This window comes from Tenrec ecaudatus, chromosome 10 (assembly GCF_050624435.1).
Source record: "Tenrec ecaudatus isolate mTenEca1 chromosome 10, mTenEca1.hap1, whole genome shotgun sequence".
Lineage (NCBI taxonomy): Eukaryota > Metazoa > Chordata > Mammalia > Afrosoricida > Tenrecidae > Tenrec > Tenrec ecaudatus.
Window position 1 is genome coordinate 13,827,912 of NC_134539.1, and position 19,877 is coordinate 13,847,788.

At 43.0% G+C, this 19,877-nt stretch overlaps 1 protein-coding gene across 6 annotated transcripts in view; it reads right to left on the reverse strand.

The window, feature by feature from the left end:
• MPDZ (multiple PDZ domain crumbs cell polarity complex component) overlaps window positions 1-19,877 on the reverse strand; it is a 187,616-nt gene that overhangs the window by 136,144 nt on the left and 31,595 nt on the right. For all 6 annotated transcript variants that reach the window (XM_075559920.1, XM_075559919.1, XM_075559916.1 and 3 more), the window contains exons 2-3: window positions 14,504-14,569; window positions 10,130-10,296 (exon numbers count right to left, since the gene is read on the reverse strand). In XM_075559920.1, coding sequence (XP_075416035.1) covers window positions 10,130-10,296; window positions 14,504-14,519 — 183 coding nt within the window. In that variant the 5' untranslated portion in view covers window positions 14,520-14,569. The remainder of the gene's footprint in view (window positions 1-10,129; window positions 10,297-14,503; window positions 14,570-19,877) is intronic.

Below are 19,877 nucleotides of genomic sequence, written 5' to 3' on the forward strand. Positions count from 1 at the left end.
GGAAAACTATTAGTCCTCCGGCATAAATAACTGAGGCACAACAGCACTGAATATTTGGGAAAATTAAAAACATTCATACATGAAATATCAAGCAACTGCTTGTTGAGCAAGAGTAAAGTACTAAGCACAGGCTCTCACAGATGACACACGGCATGGCATTTACCCTAAAAGGAATGAATGGATGCTAAACATGCAAAAGAGAATACAATGAATTCTATCCCTTGTTTTTCGCGCTCGTTAAGAAGCCATGGCAAGTGGAGCACAGCACAGACGCTGCAGTCAAGGCATGTGTGTTTATGTGCATTTGCAACATGCCCTTCCTTTATTTGAATCTCAACACTTCTGTGCCTCCGCGCGATGGTTGTGAGGGGGGCGGGGGAGAACAGTACAGCTAGCCGAAGGTTCCAGCCGCGGCAGATGACTTCCGAACCTTTCCAATCAAAGGGGAGACGTTACCAACATGGAAAAAGGCAAGCCGGCTCAAGCGCCAGAGCAACTAGCTCAGTAATTCAGATATTGAAAATTGAGACAAACAACGTGTTAGAATGTTTGCAGTATTGTTCCTACCAGTCACACATTTCCAGGAGACAAATAAAACTCGCTCACTCTTCACAGTCTGCTCAGTGAGAAGTCAAAGTAAAACAGAACCCAAGCCTCCCAGACGAGCATTTTCACAAGGAACGAGACACAAAGGCCGCCATCGCGTCGCCACTCCACAGTGCGTCAACTTCACTCCGTTCATTTGCGCCCCATCATTCTCAAGAAAAGTCGTGGCTTGTATTTTTTTAAAAGCTCTTTGGTTAAGATTTGGGGGGAAAGTTCAAGGGAAGTCTTAGTTTAAGGGGCTGGAGTTTGTGAAATATGAACTTTGAAACATAAACTGAGACCCCAGGCCTAGCAACTCACTCCTTCAACGGGTTTGCTGTGTAGGGCTAAGAATTTTTCACAAGTGCCCGGATACATTTGCTGTACGTATGTGAAATCGGGTGATTTTGCCTTTTGTTTCTTTAACAGCATTAGACCGCGTTTGGGGGGCTGCCCACACAGCAGGGTCGGCTCCAGCAACTAACCTCAGTTGTCCAGTCTCCTGGGTCACCTTCTCCCCAAGGTGGAAGCATACGGAATAGTCCCTTCCTGGCTCTCCTTTCCCTTCCTCAAAGTCCCTGCCCCTTACATGCTGCTCGGTCTCCTGTACGTGATTTTTTCACAGTACTTATGAGTGATAGTCATTATTTTGTGAACCAATCTGCTCTTTAGCTACAAGTGACGCCACAGGTTACTTTCAGTTGAAAGTTTAAAGCTTACCTAGGACATCTCCCAGTCTTTCGGTCTCAGCCACTCAGTCTGGTGTGCAAGTGTGTGTGTAAATGTTATATATGCGCACACGCACCATGTTATGTACATTCCTATATAGCACTGTTGTCCAGGTATCTATGTCATATGTGTATATTTTATATGCATAATAGCTTTAAGTATATTTCTCTTTATTAATATTATTAACTGCTTTTTCATTCAATTGGATTCTTTGTATAGAAAAAAACTAAGAATTCAGAAACAGTGTCAATTAGAAATTAAAAACAACAACACTGACTTCAGGGGTCATACAAACTTTCTAAATCTGCCAGAAGTAACTGTCTGCCCCAGGTTGTGCTGCACAATCTCTAAGTCCCAGTGTTCCCACGGGGACAAAGAGGGGTGAATGAACTCGCAAGGCTCAGGGTCCAAACCCAAACCCAATGCCATCCTACATTAGTCTAGGAGATTCCATTTTCATGGGCCCAGACAACCTCGTCTTTCTCCCTGAGAATAACCGGGCTCTGAACTGCCCACCTTTTAACTAGCGGCCCAACATGAACCCCTGACAGCACCATCAGGTTTTTTAAAAGGATTTTTCAGGAGAAGCTATTGGTATTATTGTTATAACTTCAGATGTAAATGAACCTCCATCTCGCTTAGATTTTGGAGTCAAATCTAAGGACATCCAGTGCCTTTCACGTGGCCCCTTCTCTCCAAAGACCATTAATCTGTCCAAAACACACGCCAAAAAATCACACAATTAGCACCATTTGCTGTTTCAGACACACATGCATGCCCAATTGCAAGATGGTGTTGCATTTTAATCCAGCACTATATAAAATCCAGTGCCTTCTTGCCCGGGATAAAACAAGAATTTCAGTCCCTTCAAGGGCTCTATATTTACAAACTTTTAATTTAAGGAACAAACATTCAAAAGCTGTTATTGCCCAAAAATAAAGTATTTGAAATTCCGACAGTAAATAAACTTTATGGTGAATGTGAAAACATGAGATTCAGTCCTCATCTAATTCCTCTAGAAAATGCACAATGAAGTCTCAAAAGCTAAACACTTCTCCTGGAACTGCAACGCTCTATTGTCCAGCTAAAATCATTTCAGAGGTCAGACAGAGGGGAAAAAAAAACCCTGTTTTCACCTTCACAATCAGTATTAACTGTGAGGGATTCCATTCCAATTTTAGCCAATTCTTGTTAACAGGATCAAGGCATATTTTCGTCCTCTGTGCTCCACCCTCCCCCGGACAGCAAGCCATAATTTAACCTGGGCGTTCTTGGGCGACAGTAGTCATTTCCCTGTGGCAGATAGCAAGCCTACAGATGAATCATCCTCATTTCTGCCGCAATGACAAGGCACCGAGCGAGAAGTTATGTTCTCGTCAGTCTTCTAAGATCGAAAGGAAGCTGGGGAAGCCCACGCATTTCTGCGCCAGGAGACCTGAAGAACACAGGAACAGCACCCCTCTGATGGGAGTCATCAAGGAGCAACAAGCCGTCTGACAAATCTGCATCTCCTCCCGCCATGCCCCGGGGGCGCAAAAGTCTGCCTAACACCCCTTGCTTGCACTAAACATTTGAGAGGACTCACGGACGATTTTTCTAGGTTCTCTATAATAGGCTCCAGTTTTTGGACAGAGCATCAGGCTAGCAAAGAGAAGCAAACAAAACACAAGCTATATGTGACCTAGTGATCCCCTGGACAGAATTGTCAACCTTATCTAGGATCTGATACGGTCTTCTCAGGAGTACAGCGGGAAAGACGCATTTCTTTAAGAAGCTTTTTCACATCATTGAAGGTCTTACCTATCACAAAGGCTTGAAGAGCCCTAGAGAGTTCTACCTTTGTAAACCCATCCTGCTGTGCCCCCTGATCCCTCCCCATGATCCCATGCGCGGATAATAAGGCTGTACAGGTCTAGTGACCAGGCTTTTTCCACCTGGTACTATCGACAGGAGAAACCAAAACCCAATTCACTGCCATTGAGTCACCCGTGATGCATGGTGACCCTATAGAACAGTGCAGAACTGACCCGGTGAGTTTCCCAGATGGGAACTGTGTGAGGACAGGGGAAAGCCCCATCTAGCTCCCTGGGATCTTCTAGTGGTTTCGAACTGCTGACCTTTCAGACAGTAAAACAACTCATAACCCCTACACTTCCAGGGCTCCTTGATCGACATGGGGACCCATTAATTCTTTGGCATGTGTGTGGTGGGGCGGAAGGTTGCCACACATTGCCGAATGTTGAAGAACATCCTAATTATTTTGTTAGATGCCAGGGATGACAAATATTTGCATCAATCAAAAATGTCACCAGTCATTACTAACGATTCCCTGGAAAGGATCTGCAAAATCATCCCCAGAAAAACTAACCACTCCATCCCCTTGACAACAGTGTGCCTGCTTCCTGCTTGAAACTGCGCGCGCGCACACACACACACACACACCTGCAGAAAATCCCAACCATCTTTCCAGACTCAACTTATACATTATCTCCAATGATGAGTTCTCTTCTAGTCAAAGGAAGTAACTCTTTGCTCTTGTCCCCCTCCCCCATCCTTTTTCTATGTAACCCCTGAGCGGACATAGATGCATAGGTAGGTCCTATCCGTCCTTCTAGACAGTGAAACCCTCTGTAATGCATGGAATTCTTCTCCTGAAAAGCCTGCTGTAAATCCCAATACCTCTCTCTGCAGTCGGAGCTCTAGTGGCTGCTAACAGCAAGTAAGTCAGGAGTTCAAGCCCAACAGTCTCTCTGGGGGACAAAGATGAGGCTTTCTGCTCCTATAAAGAGCATCAGAAACCCAAAGGGGCTGGTCTACTCTGTCCTATACAGTCATTATGAGTCAGAATCAACTCGGTGAAAGTGAGTTTCTTATTTTGTTTTATAAGTGCGGTGTTAATCCCATTTGAGAATGGGCTTCTTTGTTAGGGTGCAGAGGCAGTGTTAGTGCAGAATGTGTCTAAGTCCATCCCAGATGAGATTGAAAAGAGATCAAACAAGCGAAGGGAGCAAGAAGAAAGGGCAAGGAGAAATCCCAAGCTCCACAGAGAATGGCAGGAGCAGAAGTGCAAAGGAGACAAGGACCTTCTTGTGAAGCCCATACAGGGAGACAGTTCTCACTTCTAACCTCTTCGATTGTGAGGAAGTACGTCTCGGTTGGTTAACGCCACTCACTTTTGGTGTTTCTGCAAGACGCGGTGGTACTAAGGGACTAACTCACCCTCTGGCCTCTTATCCAGCGCATTTCCACTGATTTCAAGTGTTTCAACGTGCTCATTAATAAGTGAATTGTGAGCCCTCTATCAAAAGGTCGCTAAATCTTTCATTGGCAAGGAGAAGTTTGGTTGCTAAACGAGCTCAGACTGAGAAAGACAAGATGCTCTTATCCTTTCCCTACCCCCATCCTCCTCCCCTCATTATTCCCCCCAGAAAGTGAGGAGGATTTGCTCTTGGGAAACTAAAATTCAGTAATATACGGACTTATCTGATGGTCCAATGCTTTGCAGACACTGAGGGGTTTTTTTGGTTTTTTGTTTTTTGTTTTATAAATTGAAGGTTTGTGCCAGCTCGGCAGCTGATGATTCTCATAATAGTTTACACTTTGCACACTTAAGACAGTCCCATGCAAACGTAGGCTTTGCGTGTGCTGGAGAGTCAACGGAGACTTAATTGCTCTATCTCCCATGTTGCGCTGGCCTAGAACTGCACCTGCAACAGCTCCGAGGCATGCTTGGACTCAGGTTCAGTGTCAGTAACCCCGTCCTTCCCGTTCTGACAGTTCACATCCACTCATGTGTGCCTCAGTTTACCTTTGAATAATCTATAATCCCACATGGTTCACTGTCCTAAATTTGTTCTCATTACTTTTGGAATGTAGTCTAGTTAAACTGGCAAGCATAGAAAGATAAAACAAAATTTTATTCCATGTGAGTTTTCATTTCAAGAATACAAAAAAAAGAACATCAACAATTAAAAAATGCTTTGTCTGGCGATCCTACAGGGCAGAGCAGAACTGACACTTTGGGTTTGCAAGATGGTACAGTTTTTTTTGGGGGGGGGGTGCAAGAGGCCTTAACATTTCCTCACTGCACCTATTGGGATTAAGAGAGTGACCTTGTGGTCAACATATCAGTGGGTAGCACTCTACGCCACCAGCTCACAGTCACCAAGTCTCTTCTGACTCAAAGTGACCTTCCAGGACAGAGGAGAACTGCCCTTGTGGGTTTCCAAGATTGAAACTCCTCATGGGAGTAGAAAGCCTCATCTTTCTCCTGTGCAGCACCTGGTGGTTTCAAACTGCTAACCAGCAGCCCAAAGCATAGCCCCCTACACCACCAGAGCTCCTTAAAAAGAAGGATCTAATTATTCCAATGACTACTGAACACTGGTTTTCAGCTTTGAATCTATGGTTGTCCAGTACCTCACCAATTACTTTGAGATGTCATAAAATTTCAAACAAACAAAAATAGAAATACTGCCTTAATTTTTCACACACATATCTTATTAATCTACAGATATGCATGCCAGCCACATTGCCTCACCAGACTTTTCTGGAAAGGTAAACGGGGAAGATGGTTGGAAATATAAGCAAACAAAACCACTGAATTGAACATGACGGTCCCAGAAGGCTGGTGAGGACTGACACATGCAGCGTGCACTTGTTCTGTGTCCTAAGGTCTATGTACGCAGCAGTCCTGGTGCAACACTGCCGTCAGTGTCAGGCTGTCCCCAAAGGAGAATGGTTTGAATCCACCGGCCAGCCAGCGGCAGGACAAAGAGCAGCCAAACTATTTCCAAAAAGCCTGACAGCCTCAGAACTCTGTGAAGCCATCCTGCTCTGTCATCCAGGATCAGAGTCAACTTCATGGCGCTGGCGTTAAGCTCACTTTCCCTGGAAGCGGTTGTTGTTGTTGCCACGGGAATTATCTGTGTCAGTCGCTCCATCTTCAACCTGGCCGCTGTGGCCACAGCTTACAAACATACGTAGGCAGGACCATGTTTAAGTCTTAGCACTAAATTTCTCTTGGGACCAGTAACTTTAATTCATGGTTTTCCTACAAGTAATTCGGAGTAAGAAGACATTCCATTTAGTGTCCACAGTCAATTCCTAAAAGCAGGCAATTCAGCAATCAGGAAAGCAGTATGGGTCTATGGTGGCCTGGAGAAAGTTCCGGGGATAAATATGCAAATTGAATATCCCCATGGCTGACAAGTTTCTATTCTTAAACTGCTAACGTGTTTATTTCCCCCACAATAGTGGGGACTCTGTCATGAATACTCATTAAGCTCTGGAGTTATTAGCTGTGATGACGAGGTGACAGTGAGGACATGACTTGAGAATTTGCATGTGACAGATCATTGTCACCCAGTCACGGTTCTTTTTTCCCTCTCTTCACTTAAGCAGGAATCATGCAATAGCAAATGAACTGGTGTTATTAGGGATCATTCAGGTTTAATCGCACACATCCTTTTAGCTGGCGGTAAGAACAATACGCAAAGCGGCAGAGTTAAACAGAGGCATCAATTATACTCTCAGACCTGTTAACATTTTTGACAATATTTAAATAGCACATCCCTTCAGGGCATGGCTTCTTTGCCCTCTCAGTTACACACCTGTCAAGTGTTTAATTTGCCAAAGGGAAACAGTTTGATTTCTGAGGGCAGTCTTAATACTGAGAAAGCAAATTAGAAAAATTAAACCTTATTGAATTGAAGCACTGAGAGGTGTCTGAGAATGGAAAAATTGTAGGCTTAATTCAACATGGCATGTCAGCATATGTCACTAATGCAGCATTATGAACATGTTCTCCAGCACGCTGCATAGACCTCGTGCTTTCTGCTTATTCACCCCCTTTGCATCTGTAAGAGCCAGAAGAATGATGGAGCGATTCGGAGGGCTCATTTCCTGGCAGGGCTAACAAAGACGGAGACAGCAACTTGAGCCTGCCGAGACTATGGAATTATAAACGCGAAACTTCAGTTTAAGTGTGAGGTGATAAAGAAAAACTGTGTGTTGCCAGAGGTATAATTCATGACAAAGTATTTTGGTCCACAAATACCTTAATTTTCCAATTACAAGTAGTAACAATATTAGCAGTTGGTGCATACCCAAAAAACTTAAACAGGATAACATCCAGAATATGTACATATAAAAGTTGAAAGAAGAAAATAACACACTTTTCAAAATGTTTGTTCATCAAAACAAAGAAAAAATTGGATGAAAACAAATGGAGCAAAAGGAGCAAAGAATGGAAATCAAAGTGAAGATTCTCATAAACTATAAAGACTTGTCGATGGTTTTCATGAAAATGAAGCTCTTGGGCTCTAGGAACCAAGCTTCACCCAGAAGAAATAATAATGTAATATAGGCTGTAGAGTTTAAAAAAAAAATGGGTGGGGGAAGCAGGATGGCAGAGAGAGTTAGACAGAGAGGAATGGGCCTTCCAAGACAAGAAAACAAGAGTTCTAGTTTTGACTCTCCCCTTAAATACGAGACAGCCCTGGTGGCAGAGTGGTTATGGGTTGAGATGCGAACCGCTAGGTCAGATGTTCAAACTCGCCAGCCACTGCAGGGGAAAACAATGGGGCTCTCGACGCCTGGACAGTCTGGGAAACCCATAGGGTCAGTTCTACAGGGGTTCGCTAAGTCAATGTCAACGTGATGTCAGTGCACTCACTTACAAACAAGCCAAGCTCGGCAAGCCACTGTGGTTTGGGCTGGATGTTGCCCTTGGTCCTTGTTAGCATTAGGATCCCCCTCTATAGAGAGTTGAACAAAAGTCAAAATTCTGAAGCATGGAAGACCTGCCTACAGAATTCCAAAATGGAAAAAAAAAAAAAAGAATTCATCAAATGAGCCTTGATCACATTATGCTCAATCGTTTTCCAAGTATATTTCAACCAAACTGCATGGGACCTAAGCAGTCTGGGAGCCACCATCAACGTTTGGCACCAATCCCTGCCATTTATACATGGTAGAACAAGCTCCCCAGCCAGAATGTCCGTCCGTCCCCTCGTTTTGGCTCACAGGAAGTGCCTGGGTGGTGGCACAGGGTTAAGTGCTTGCCTGCTATCCAAAAGGTTCCCACTCAAACCCCCTCAGAGGTAAAGGCTTGGTGATCTGCTTCCCAAAGATCACTTCCCTTGACAGCTCTGTGGGAGTGCAGTTCCCCTAGGAAACACCTGGGGTCGCCAGGAGTCAGTGGCAAGTTCAGGGCAGCTGATTTGTTTGATTCAGGAAGCAAAGCTCTACTCTGACACACATGGGGTCCCCCAGGAGTTGGAACTGACCCCAAAACAATTGGAAACGACGATTCAGCAAGTGTGGCCCCCCTGCAAACGCCAGTCCCTTTGTGGAGGTCAGCTAGAGGACACGTCCACAGCGGTCTCTCCAGGCTAGTGGCTTTCCCTAATGCAAGCACTCTTTTTGTTCCACCTTTTCTTTGATTCTACCTGAATTTTCACATAAAGGGAGGCATCAGCAGTCTAACATCTTCGCCCTCTGAAAAACTAAATCATGTTTCTTAGCACAGTGACGCATATAATCAGGATGCTAATATTTTAGTCTCTCTAATAAAACCCTGCCAACCCATTCAGAAAACGAATCTCTGAAACCAGTGTTTTCTATTAACTGGAAAAAGGAACAAGTACCACTATATACAGGTATTTTTTATATCTTATTTTCCTAATTCATGATGTTTAAAATGGATAAGAAATAATTGGCCACAGGAAAGCATTTTCAAAGATGCTCTTGGTTTACCTTCTTTGCATCAAAGTATGTGGATTTAAAAAGTCACATGACCTTACACAGATGCTCTCTCTGTTAGCAATACCTTAATTCGCGCTTTTGTATTTGGCACATTGGGGGAGCTTTTTTTTAATGAGAGCTGTTTTTCACTGAATTATGAAACTAGTTTCAAGTTTCATTTTTAACCTTCTAAGGCAGAATATTTGTTAGTGAGTCATCCAGAACCATGACATTAATGCTAAAAAAACATCAGCATGAGAACTAACTTGGATTGAAGGCATCATGCGATCCATCTCAAACCTTGTGAGGATAGAAGCTATTTTTAAAAACACTTTAAAAAAAAACACTTGTGAAACGGTGATTATATTAAGTAAGTTCAAAGAACATTTGACTTCTGTTTTCATGCTGTCACTGGGATATGCTTTGATTTTAATATAAACGCTGGGTCTTTTGAATGCTCATAATTTTTACAGGGATTTAAAAAAAGAACACTGTGTTACATTTAGAAGTTCTACTGTTTGTCACCACCTGATGCTGTCATAGCAGCAATAGCTACTTACACTCTTTTGAGAAGTGAGAATGTGCAATTCCGCTAACTGATGACAATGTAACGATTCCGTCTACTGTCAAAATAGAGGTGATTTCCCTTCCTTACACAGGATCGCATGCAAATCCAAGCTCCTCGCAGAGCTTAGGAGTGTACTGAATCCCTGAGTGTGGAGGAGCAGGACCACACGGACACCGGGGTTCAGTGATGCTGGCAAGCACGTCGCCGGCCAGCAAGCAGACACATATTTTTAATCATCTCCTTCTCCTATAAGACTCCAGTCTTCGGCATCCACACAGCTTTCAACAGGATGTCATATCATCCACAGCAACCCGCGACAACCATTACGAAAATAACTAGGGGGAGAAACGGCACGTGAATCTGAACGCCTCGTTTGGAGGTTGTAAATGGCTGCGTTAACTAGGCATCAACACACACATAAACCAGCCTTGCCGAAGCACACCAGCCTTTCCAAAGATCCACCTGTGCCATGAACGACTGCTGGGCGGAACGAAGCCCTACCTGGTCTTGCAGGTGCTGCACAGACGTCTGAAGGCTCAGGATCTGGCTGAAGAGCGGGCTCTGCAGGACGGACTTCAAAAGGCTCAGTTTGTCTTCGTTGGCCACGTCCCCGCGTTCTCGTAACTTGGCCTGCAAGCGTTCTGCTGCCTGCAGCGCCCGGTTTTTGTCTGGGCGGAAGATAGCAGGAGTCAATAGCAGGATTCAGATGGCAGTGTCAAACTTTTAAGTCACCGTGCTTGTACACATTCTAAAACCACCCCATGCTCTCTCAAGAACAAACAAGTCTGACTAAGCAGTGCGACCAGAATGCCCCATAGAGGCAAGGAAGGAAAGAATCCATGCCTTGAACTTGGGACATATTGTCAGGAGAGACCGGTCCCTGGAGAAAGACAGCATGGTCGGTAAAGTCGAGGGATATCGAAAGAGAGGAAGGCCCTCAACGAGATGGACTGGCACAGTGGCTGCAACGAGGGGCGCACACATAACAACAATTGTGAGAACAGAGCAGGTCCACACAGTGTTTAGCTCTGTTCTTCATGAGGTCGCCAGGAGTCAGCACTGATCAGCGGCACTTACCCACGACAACTCTATCAAGAACACAAAATTGGCTCGAGAGAAAAAAGGGGGGGGGGGGCAGTGAGCTGGGGTTGGCTATAACCCTGGGTGACACAAATGATGGAGTCCTTGATTACTAACCACAAGCTTCATGGTTCAAACCCACCCAGAGTCTCCTCTCCAAAGGAGAGCCCGGCAATTAATTCACTTCTCATTGGCTCGAGCCTCGCAAACTTCAGGGCGCAGTTCTACTCTGCACACATGCCGCTGCCCCGAGGTGGAATGGACTCCAAGGCAACTGATTTGGCTCCATGTTCCTCTGAGTCTGCGCCTCACACCTTCAACTCGTCTGTAATCTGTTTGGTTTCTGCCTGTCCATATTAGGGTGTATCTCAGAGGAGTCATGTCAATGCAAGTCACCCTCTTGAAGTTGTGCCATATGTGTTTGTGTTTTTTGACATGGGAAACACAGGACTGATGCACGGGTAGAGACGGCAAGTAAGGGTTTTGTGGGGAGGGGAGTACAGCGGTAGAGGAGGTGTGAAGGGGAGATGACGTCTAGGATTCCGTGTAGAAAAAGAATGCTTGGAAGCAGATTGTGGTAGTAATTTTACAACTCAGCTTGATATGATGGAACTATGCAATGATATATATATATATATATATATATATATATATATATATATATATATATATACTAAAATAAAAATGTGTGTGAAAAGAGGGCTCTAAATGGATGCCGTCTGCAAGGGGTTGTTTCGAAAGTGCACACATTAATTCAGATGAAGGACACTTAGGGCCCCCCCCCCAATTTACTAATGGCCAGAGCCTTCCTGATAAATAAACTGTGATTAACACCTATTTTGTATATTCAATGTAGTCTGTGCTCACATAAAATCTTTAAGTTCAACATGAGATACAAAGGTATTTTGCAAAAGTCTATGATTTGCACGCTCACTGGAGGGGTTAGAAGAGCCTTGGTGACATAGTGGTTACAATCCACAAGGTCAGCAGTTCAAAACCACCAGCTGCTCTGCGGGAAAACACTGGGACTTTCTACTCATGTAAACAGCTACAGTCTTAGAAGTTCACACGAGGGCCGATCCTATAGGGGTGCTAGGAGTTGGCATTGACATGATGGCAGTATGATTTCTGGTGTACCTATAACCAAAGCTTATGCTCCCCGCTGCCCCGCCCCCCCCCCCCCCACTACATTGGCTCTTACACTGGAGACAGCTATAGACCTCAACCTAGGGCACCAGTCAAGCCCTTCCAACATTTTTGGTTTTTTAAAAAATTATTTAATGACTTTTCTCTGCTTCTTGAGAGCCTTCCCAGCACCATTATTGGCACTGCCCAGGTGTCCCATGGAATTATTCAAGGTTCTACACGACTATACTAACCACAATGGGAAATACACGAGAACCACAGGAAACGCACAACCCACACAGTGTTTTCAAAACACACCATGTATTAGAGAACCTGTGTTCAAAGGCCAACTCTACATTTGAATTCCAAGGCCAACTATTACAACTTTGTAATAAAACTTTCATAAGGTCAAATGTTCTGTGATCTTGCAAACACTGGCACTTTCTTTAATTTTTTCATTTAAGTATAAGGAAAACTAGAACTGCATGCCAAGACGTTGATATGGATAATGTCACTATGATAAAACTCAGCATCCAAAGTCTGGCAATTCCATGTGTTAACAGGTAAAACATTCTGTAATTAAGAAGCTCCTTGGAAACACAGCATAATCACGCATATTGTTCAAAAGCACTGCTTTTTAAAACTTTAAGGGTCTTTCCCAAAATTAAGCAGAATATTAATATGTGCATCAAACTAATACAATTAAAATATATATTAATCCCCTTAGGTATAGGCCTAAGTTGCATCAGTAGATGTTTTGACTATGTCTCTCTCTAATAGACTCAGCATTTTGTTGGCAAACTTTCCCCACAGTGAGTTTCAAACACAAGCAATAAGCCACAATAGTAAAAAGCTACCACATACACACATAAACAGTATGAGTGAGGCCAAAAAATTTGTTTGCTTGTTTTAAAGGAGCCTTCAGACATTGGTCCTAACAGATTTATGATAACAAGGGTATGAATCTCAGTGCCAAAGTGAGTTGCATGTTGGACTGCTAACTGCAAGGTCAGCAGTTCAAACCTACCAGTCACTCCTCAAGAGAAAGATGAGGCGTTCTGCTTCCATAAACATTTACAGCTCTGGAAATCCTACTTAAGGTCACTATGAGCTAGAATTCACTGGGTGTCAAAGGGCTGATCTACTAAAACTATATTTGTCACATCACAGTAATGAAGAAGAGTACAAATGATCAACAAAAAGACTATTGATAACACAAAACCCAGAGTTACATAGAAATGAGGAAATTAAGGCAATGCATTGAAGTTGATGATTCACAATTGACCAGATGGCAGGGGTTTGGTTTTTAATTGAAGTTGATAAGGAGCACTGGCATAATACTGCCCATTGGGTCCACGTAACCACGAGGGTCACAGTTCTACTCTGCCAATCACTCCAAGGAACGAAGATGATCCTTTCTGTTCCCATAAAGACTTACAGCCCGAGAAACACAAAGGGGCAGTTCTACTCTGTCCTATAGGGTCACCAAGTTGGAATAAATCAATAGTAGTGGGTACAAGGTGGATGTAAGTCCACATACACATAGACAAAAATGAACGATACTCACTAGTGATACACATAAGGATTTTATTCTGGGTCATCATCTTGCCCAGGTTATCACAAAACACCAATCTAATATTAATGTTCACATCAAGTTTTGTGAAGCTGCCCAAATTCGGTAACAGAATAAAGGATAGAGTAACAGCGTGAGTAGCTGGGCATTTGCCCTTTGTCTTCCACTTTGAGTGGCACACCTACATGGGCAAGGATGCTTTATGCTCTGTGACTGCACAAGAAAATGGGCGATGAAAGAAATGTGTGCCGATGCATGTCCATGTCCAGCATAGCATCAGGAACAAAGTCACAGCAAAGATGCCCATGATTAAAAAAGAAACCAGCTCCTTCAATCTGCACTGCCACCTACTCTCATGCCATCACTTCAGTTGTCATGGTACCTGTCCTGAGCATCAATGGGCCGGAGTGAAATCCAAATGTCTCCCGATAGCAATACCCAAAGAGGCATCCAGAGCAGCCGAGGGGCTGGGGGGGTGGGTGTGTGTGTGTGTGTGTGTGTGTGTCACATGATCCCAAATATGCACTTAGTCTCTCCAGAAATTCATTTCTCTCAAACTCTTCTTGGAAGAGTAACAAAAGTAACACCCGTGCCTGCAAAAATTTGGTTATTTCAACCAACTTTGTCTCATGTATAAATTAAACTGCTTTAAATCTTTACTGCTTTGTCCACCTGGATTCAGCTGAGGAACTTTCAATTTTCTTTATCCTTTAAAAGTGTGGGTCCAAACGCACCTTGCCTGTCATAAATCAATGGAAAAGTAAGGTAAATGAGATGCTCCCAGAACTAAAAATACTGTGGAATTTGTGGGTACTTTCCAGAAATAAATGTTACTCAGAAATGAGTTTACATTCACTTTATTAAAATCTCCTATGATTTTAACGTGTGCTTCTCAATGGGGTGTTTTGTTACACCTCAGATGAAATTGTCCAGATCCAGGAATACTTTACCCTGGCCCAGAGCTGGCAGATAAAACCTTGGTTTTGTTTTAAATAAAGTTCCTATCGATAGAAGCCAGCTATGTAGAACATACCATATTTCAAATATCGCTATGGGAAGAGTTACCATTTTTTTAAATGTAAGCAGGAAGGTCTTACCTATGGCTTCCAACATTTTTTTTCCCGTTATCTTCTTTAAATCGAGTGAAAACAGCAAATGCAGCACTGATAAGAAAAGAAACAGATGAAAGGGTTATATTTTTATCAGAAATTTAACACTACATTCTAAAACTAAATATTTGAGAGAACATTTGACTCTACTATAATCCTCCAGCCATTAAACTTGTTGATTTATTTTAAGATGTTCTCTTTACAGGCAAAAACCAGATTAATCTTTAAAAATCGTTCCACATTATCTTACATTTGGAAGTAATGCTTGCATAAAAAAGCAAAAGGCATTTAATCTGTTTTGAATAAGATAGCTGAAGTTTTTGAAATATATCCCTAACAGCATCTCAACATAAACGACATTCTCTTAAATTCTCTTTCAGTTCCTGAACCAGAGACCTCTTTAGAGTATTGAAAGGCAAGCGTGTCACTCTGAAGACAAAGGTATTTTCCACAGGGTGTGTGTGTGTGTGTGTGTGTGTGTGTGTGTGTGTGTGTGTGTGTGTGTGTGTGTGTGTGTGTAAGGTGGGCAATGAATAAGGAGCCAGCCACGGAATCCCTGCATTTGAACTGCGGAGCTGCGGAAGAATATCGCAAGAGCCAGGGACTGTTCAAAGGGCAAGTCAATCCGTCTGGGAAGAAGTGTGGCCGGAGTGCTCCTTAGAGGGAAGGATCGTGAGACTGTCTTATCTCCTTTGGACACGTTTCCAGGACAGACAAGTTCCTGGAGCAGGCTATCCTAGTTGGTAGAAGGGCAGTCAAAACGAGGAAGGACTTCAAGGAGATGGATTGACAGGATGGCTACAACAGTGGGCTCAAGCACAGGAACATTTGGGAGGATGGTGCGGGGTCGGGCAGTGTTCAGAATCGTGTGCGTAAGGTTGGAACCGGCTTGATGGCGCCTTTGAACAAGAACAACAGTCAGAGAATAGGAGCTGGCTTCTGAATAAAAAATTCTGAGCGTGAAAAGATTATGGCACGATCCTGCTCTCAGTACAAGCTGAGTAGACACATACATACTCATTAGAAAGTAACTCTTATTTTTTTTAAAAAAGCATTTTATTGGGGACTAGCTCTTATGACAATCCATACATTTACTTTTTCAAGTCTTGCACCTACTGTGTTGTCTCCCTTCATCCACTTTTCTGCTGTCTGTCCCCCTGAGAGAGGGTTATATGTAGATCATTGTGGTCAGGTTCCCCTTTCTCTCCCCACCCCCATCCCCCATCCCCACCCCCCACCTTCCCCTTCCCCTCCTGGCATTGCTACTCTCATTATTACTCCGGAGGAGTTTATCTGTCCTGAATTCCCTGTGTTTTCAGCCCCTATCCCTACCCATGTTCATGCTCTGATCTAGTTATATTTGTAAGGTAGAACTGGGGTCATGATAGTGGGTGGGAGGAAGCATTAAAGAACTAGAGGAAAGTTATATGTTTCATCGATGCTACACTACACCCTGACTGGCTCGTCTCTTCCTTGTGACCCTTCTGGAAGGGATGCCCAATTGTCTAAAAGATGGGCTTTAGGTGTCTAATCCATGTTTCCCCTCATTCACGTTGATATGATTTTGTTTTGGGTCTTTGATGCCTGATACCTGATCCCTTCAACACCTCAAGATCACACAGGCTGGTGTGTTTCTTCCATGTGGACTTTGTTGCTTCTCAGCCAGATGGCCGCTTGTTTGTCTTTAAGCCTTTAGGACCCGAGACACTATATTTTTTTATAGCCAGGCACCATCAGCTTTCTTCACCATATTTTCTTATGCACTCATTTTGTCTTCAGTGAACATGTCGGGAAGGTGAGCATCACGGAATGCCAGTTTAATAGAACAAAGCATTCTTGCATTGAGGGAGTACTTGAGTAGAGGTCCAATATCTGTCTGCTACCTTAATTCTTAACATATAAATATATGTACAGAGAACTATATCCCTATCATTATATATAAATTTATTTACATATGCATATGCCTACATTTAGACCTCTATAAAGGTCCTTTGCCTCCTAGTTCTTTCTTCCACTTCCTTTTACTTTCTTTTTTTGGACAAGGGAACAACAAGTGATCTAAAATCGATCGCAAGGAGGGCATAGAATGCCTGGTAGGGCTTGATCAAGGATGTGCTAGACAGGATTCTCTAGAGAAACAAGACCAGGACACTTAGGAATATATATATATGAAGAATGAAAGAGAGAGAGATACAACATAAGAAATAAACAGCTAATCTATAGAGCAGTACAAAGGCCAAGTGCAACCAACTTCTGTGAGACAGCTAATCCACTGGCAGTCCTTCCTGTCATGAGGGCCACCAGGTGCAAGTCAAGGAAGCAGACAGCTGAGTCCTCTATAGAGCAATTCAGGCAATCCAGCTATAGGCAACAAATGGAAAGGCAGGTCACCAACAGTCAGTCAGATGACAGAGTCTGGCAGTTCCCAGTTCAAGCAATGTATACACCAGAAGCGAGGCAAAGCAGTTCTTGAAGGAACCTCAAACTATAGCGATACAGTCCATGGGCTGGGTGTCCCACAGGTAGTGTAGATCCCAAGTTGAGGAAGAGAATCAGCTAAGGCAACCGCACACTGGTCCAGTCATCAAAGAGAAAGAGACGAGAAAAGCGAGGCTTGCCAAGCCATTGATCTCTCTGCCCTTCAATTAAACTGCCCTTCAATTAATCCCACATGTGTTCATTGGTCAGGCTGGCACAATAAACCTACCTATCACAAAGGGTAATGTAACCAAGAGGAATTACTAGAAAGTAACTCTTGACACACAAGCAATGCATGAACTACTGGGAGAGAATACATCAAATAATGGAAGACAAGTGGAGTAAAAGAGAGTACAGAGCTAAACAAGGAAATATATATTCCCAAAATGCATCTGATTACAACATTCTCCTTCTTCTCATTCAAATATCCTTCTCAACACTTCTCAGCCACACTGGACTCATCTCTCTGACACATGCCTTTACCAGATTCTTTAACATATTAGATACTGTGCTGCACTGGCAATGTCCATACCACTAAGTTCACCGTCAAATGTACGGGCCATTGGTTTCCTGCCCTGTCTCCACATTTACACTTACCCTTTGCTTACAGAAAATCCTCAGGTGTGAGGAGGTCAGTTGATCAATCCTCCAACTAGGAGCAAAAGAATGTATCACCACACATCCTCAACCTTTATATGGATGATGAGACAGGTAGGGCAGTTCTCTGAGAAGGAACAAGTGTTACTTCTTTAGGAGTAAATATATTTGGGGAAAGGGAAATATATTAAACAGATGAGCAAGCAGATGAGCAAAACTTCACTGCTTGCAATTATCTTGGTGTATTAATAAAGAGCAGTACTTATTTCCTTTCCTTATGGCTGTGGTTGTTGTACAATTTCATGACAATTTGAAGATATATAAAAGTGTAGGGGTGGTATTCAAATTGTCAGTCTGGTCACAGCCTGATGGTACCTCCTTGTGGGCATGGTCTTCCCATAAGAAGGAGCCTGGAACTCTCCCCTTCTCTCTCTGCCTTCACCTTCCTGCTGGCTATCCCTGGTTGCTGCCAGAGCACTGGGATGTGTGCAACACCATTGGATCCACACGACCTTGCCCCCACCAACCTGTGATCTTCCTGCCTTCTGTACCATTGCTTGTGACTCCGTAAATCTGAAGAGGGACTTATGCACTAGCCTCAGACATATGGACTTGATATGGAGTGTGCTGGGATGTTTTCTAGATATATAATTACTTCTAGATATAAAACCCTTTCTTACACATATACATGAGTATCACTGGATTTGTTTCTCCAGTCAACCTGGCCTAACACAACTGTCTTGAGCGATTGTGTCAACTTCCGTTTCCTAGGAAATAAACTTACTGTATATACTCGTGTACAAGCAGATTTTTGTCAGCACATTTTTAATGCAGTTTTTGTGGTAAAATTAGGTTCCTCGGCTGGTATTCAGGTCAGCTTATACTTGAGCATATATGGTGTTCTTTGGGTACAGTGGCAGTACAGTGGGTAAGCATTAGACTGCTAACCATAAGGTCAGGAGTTCAAACCCAACAGCTACTAAAAGGGAGAAAGCTAAGGCTCTTTGGCTCCCTTAAAGATTTACAGACTCTGAAATCTAGGCTCATCTGAGTTGAATCCACTCAATGACACAGGTTTCTTTTTTAAAAGTGTACTAAATGAGTTAAATTATGGTCATTTCCAGCTCACAGCAAAACCAATAGCTATTATCCATACTCAGAATTACAATCTATTTTCAGGAGTAAGAGTAACCGTAGGTAACTTATTCACTGGGAAATTAAACATATCTTCTTGTTATCCTTATTATTTACAAAAAGAATGTAGTATTACTTTATAAAACTTTCCAAAATGTAATTAACTTCTGACAACTAAAAATGTAAAGTAGCGATTCCCTGACGTAAGGAAGCATAGATTTTAGATGGCATATTTAATTGAATAGCACAAGAAGAAGTATGGTATAATACAAAACATGAATTAGTGAGTCTGAAGACCTGGATTAAAATTAAAATTGACCACCAATTAACCATATGTTCCATGTTGTCATTTACCTTTTCACTGGAAATCACCGGAGCTCCAATAATGATTTACAGCTTCAGAAACCCTAAATAAATCACTATCAGCAAAACTGACAATAATGGCAATAGGTTTGATTTTGAGGGAATTTCTACCTGGAACCTTGTGGCCTAGTGGGTTATGCATGGGGTTTCTCACTCTAAGGTCAGCAGTTCAAAGCCACCAACTGCTCTGTGAAAGAAAGGTGGAGCTTTCTTCTCCTGTGGAGATCTGCAGCCTCAGGAACTCTAAGGACCAGCCCTACTTAGCTGTCCTTAGGGTCACTCGGGGTGACCATTGGGCAGTGAGTTTTGAGTTTTTCTACCTGCTTGTATTACTCATGGATGCTTGCAGCTACACAAAAATCATGGTAGAAATATATTGTTAAGTGGAAAGATAAACGTGATGGAGGACAATATGAGAAGACTTCAAACCTTTTCCAGGAAGATTCCGTTATCTTTTCATTCCATTTTCCCATGATGCTTTGGAGTCCCCTCAACTATGAAGTATGATATTATTTGTGTATAAGAAGAGTATGGGAAAGGCATTATGTGCACAAAAATTAGTGTGGACTTGTGTGCCAAAGCATAGGCCCTTTCTGTAAGTGTCCCCCAACACTAATCTCAGTTATGTGCTTGAAAACTGGGGCGCACTGAGAGTTAATTACTTATTCACTCCCTTTGTGATTGTGTTTTTTAAATGAACCACCTTAGTGAACAAAAATACAGGATTCCCAGACGTCTTTTCATTTCAAACACACACACACACACACACACACACACACACACACACACC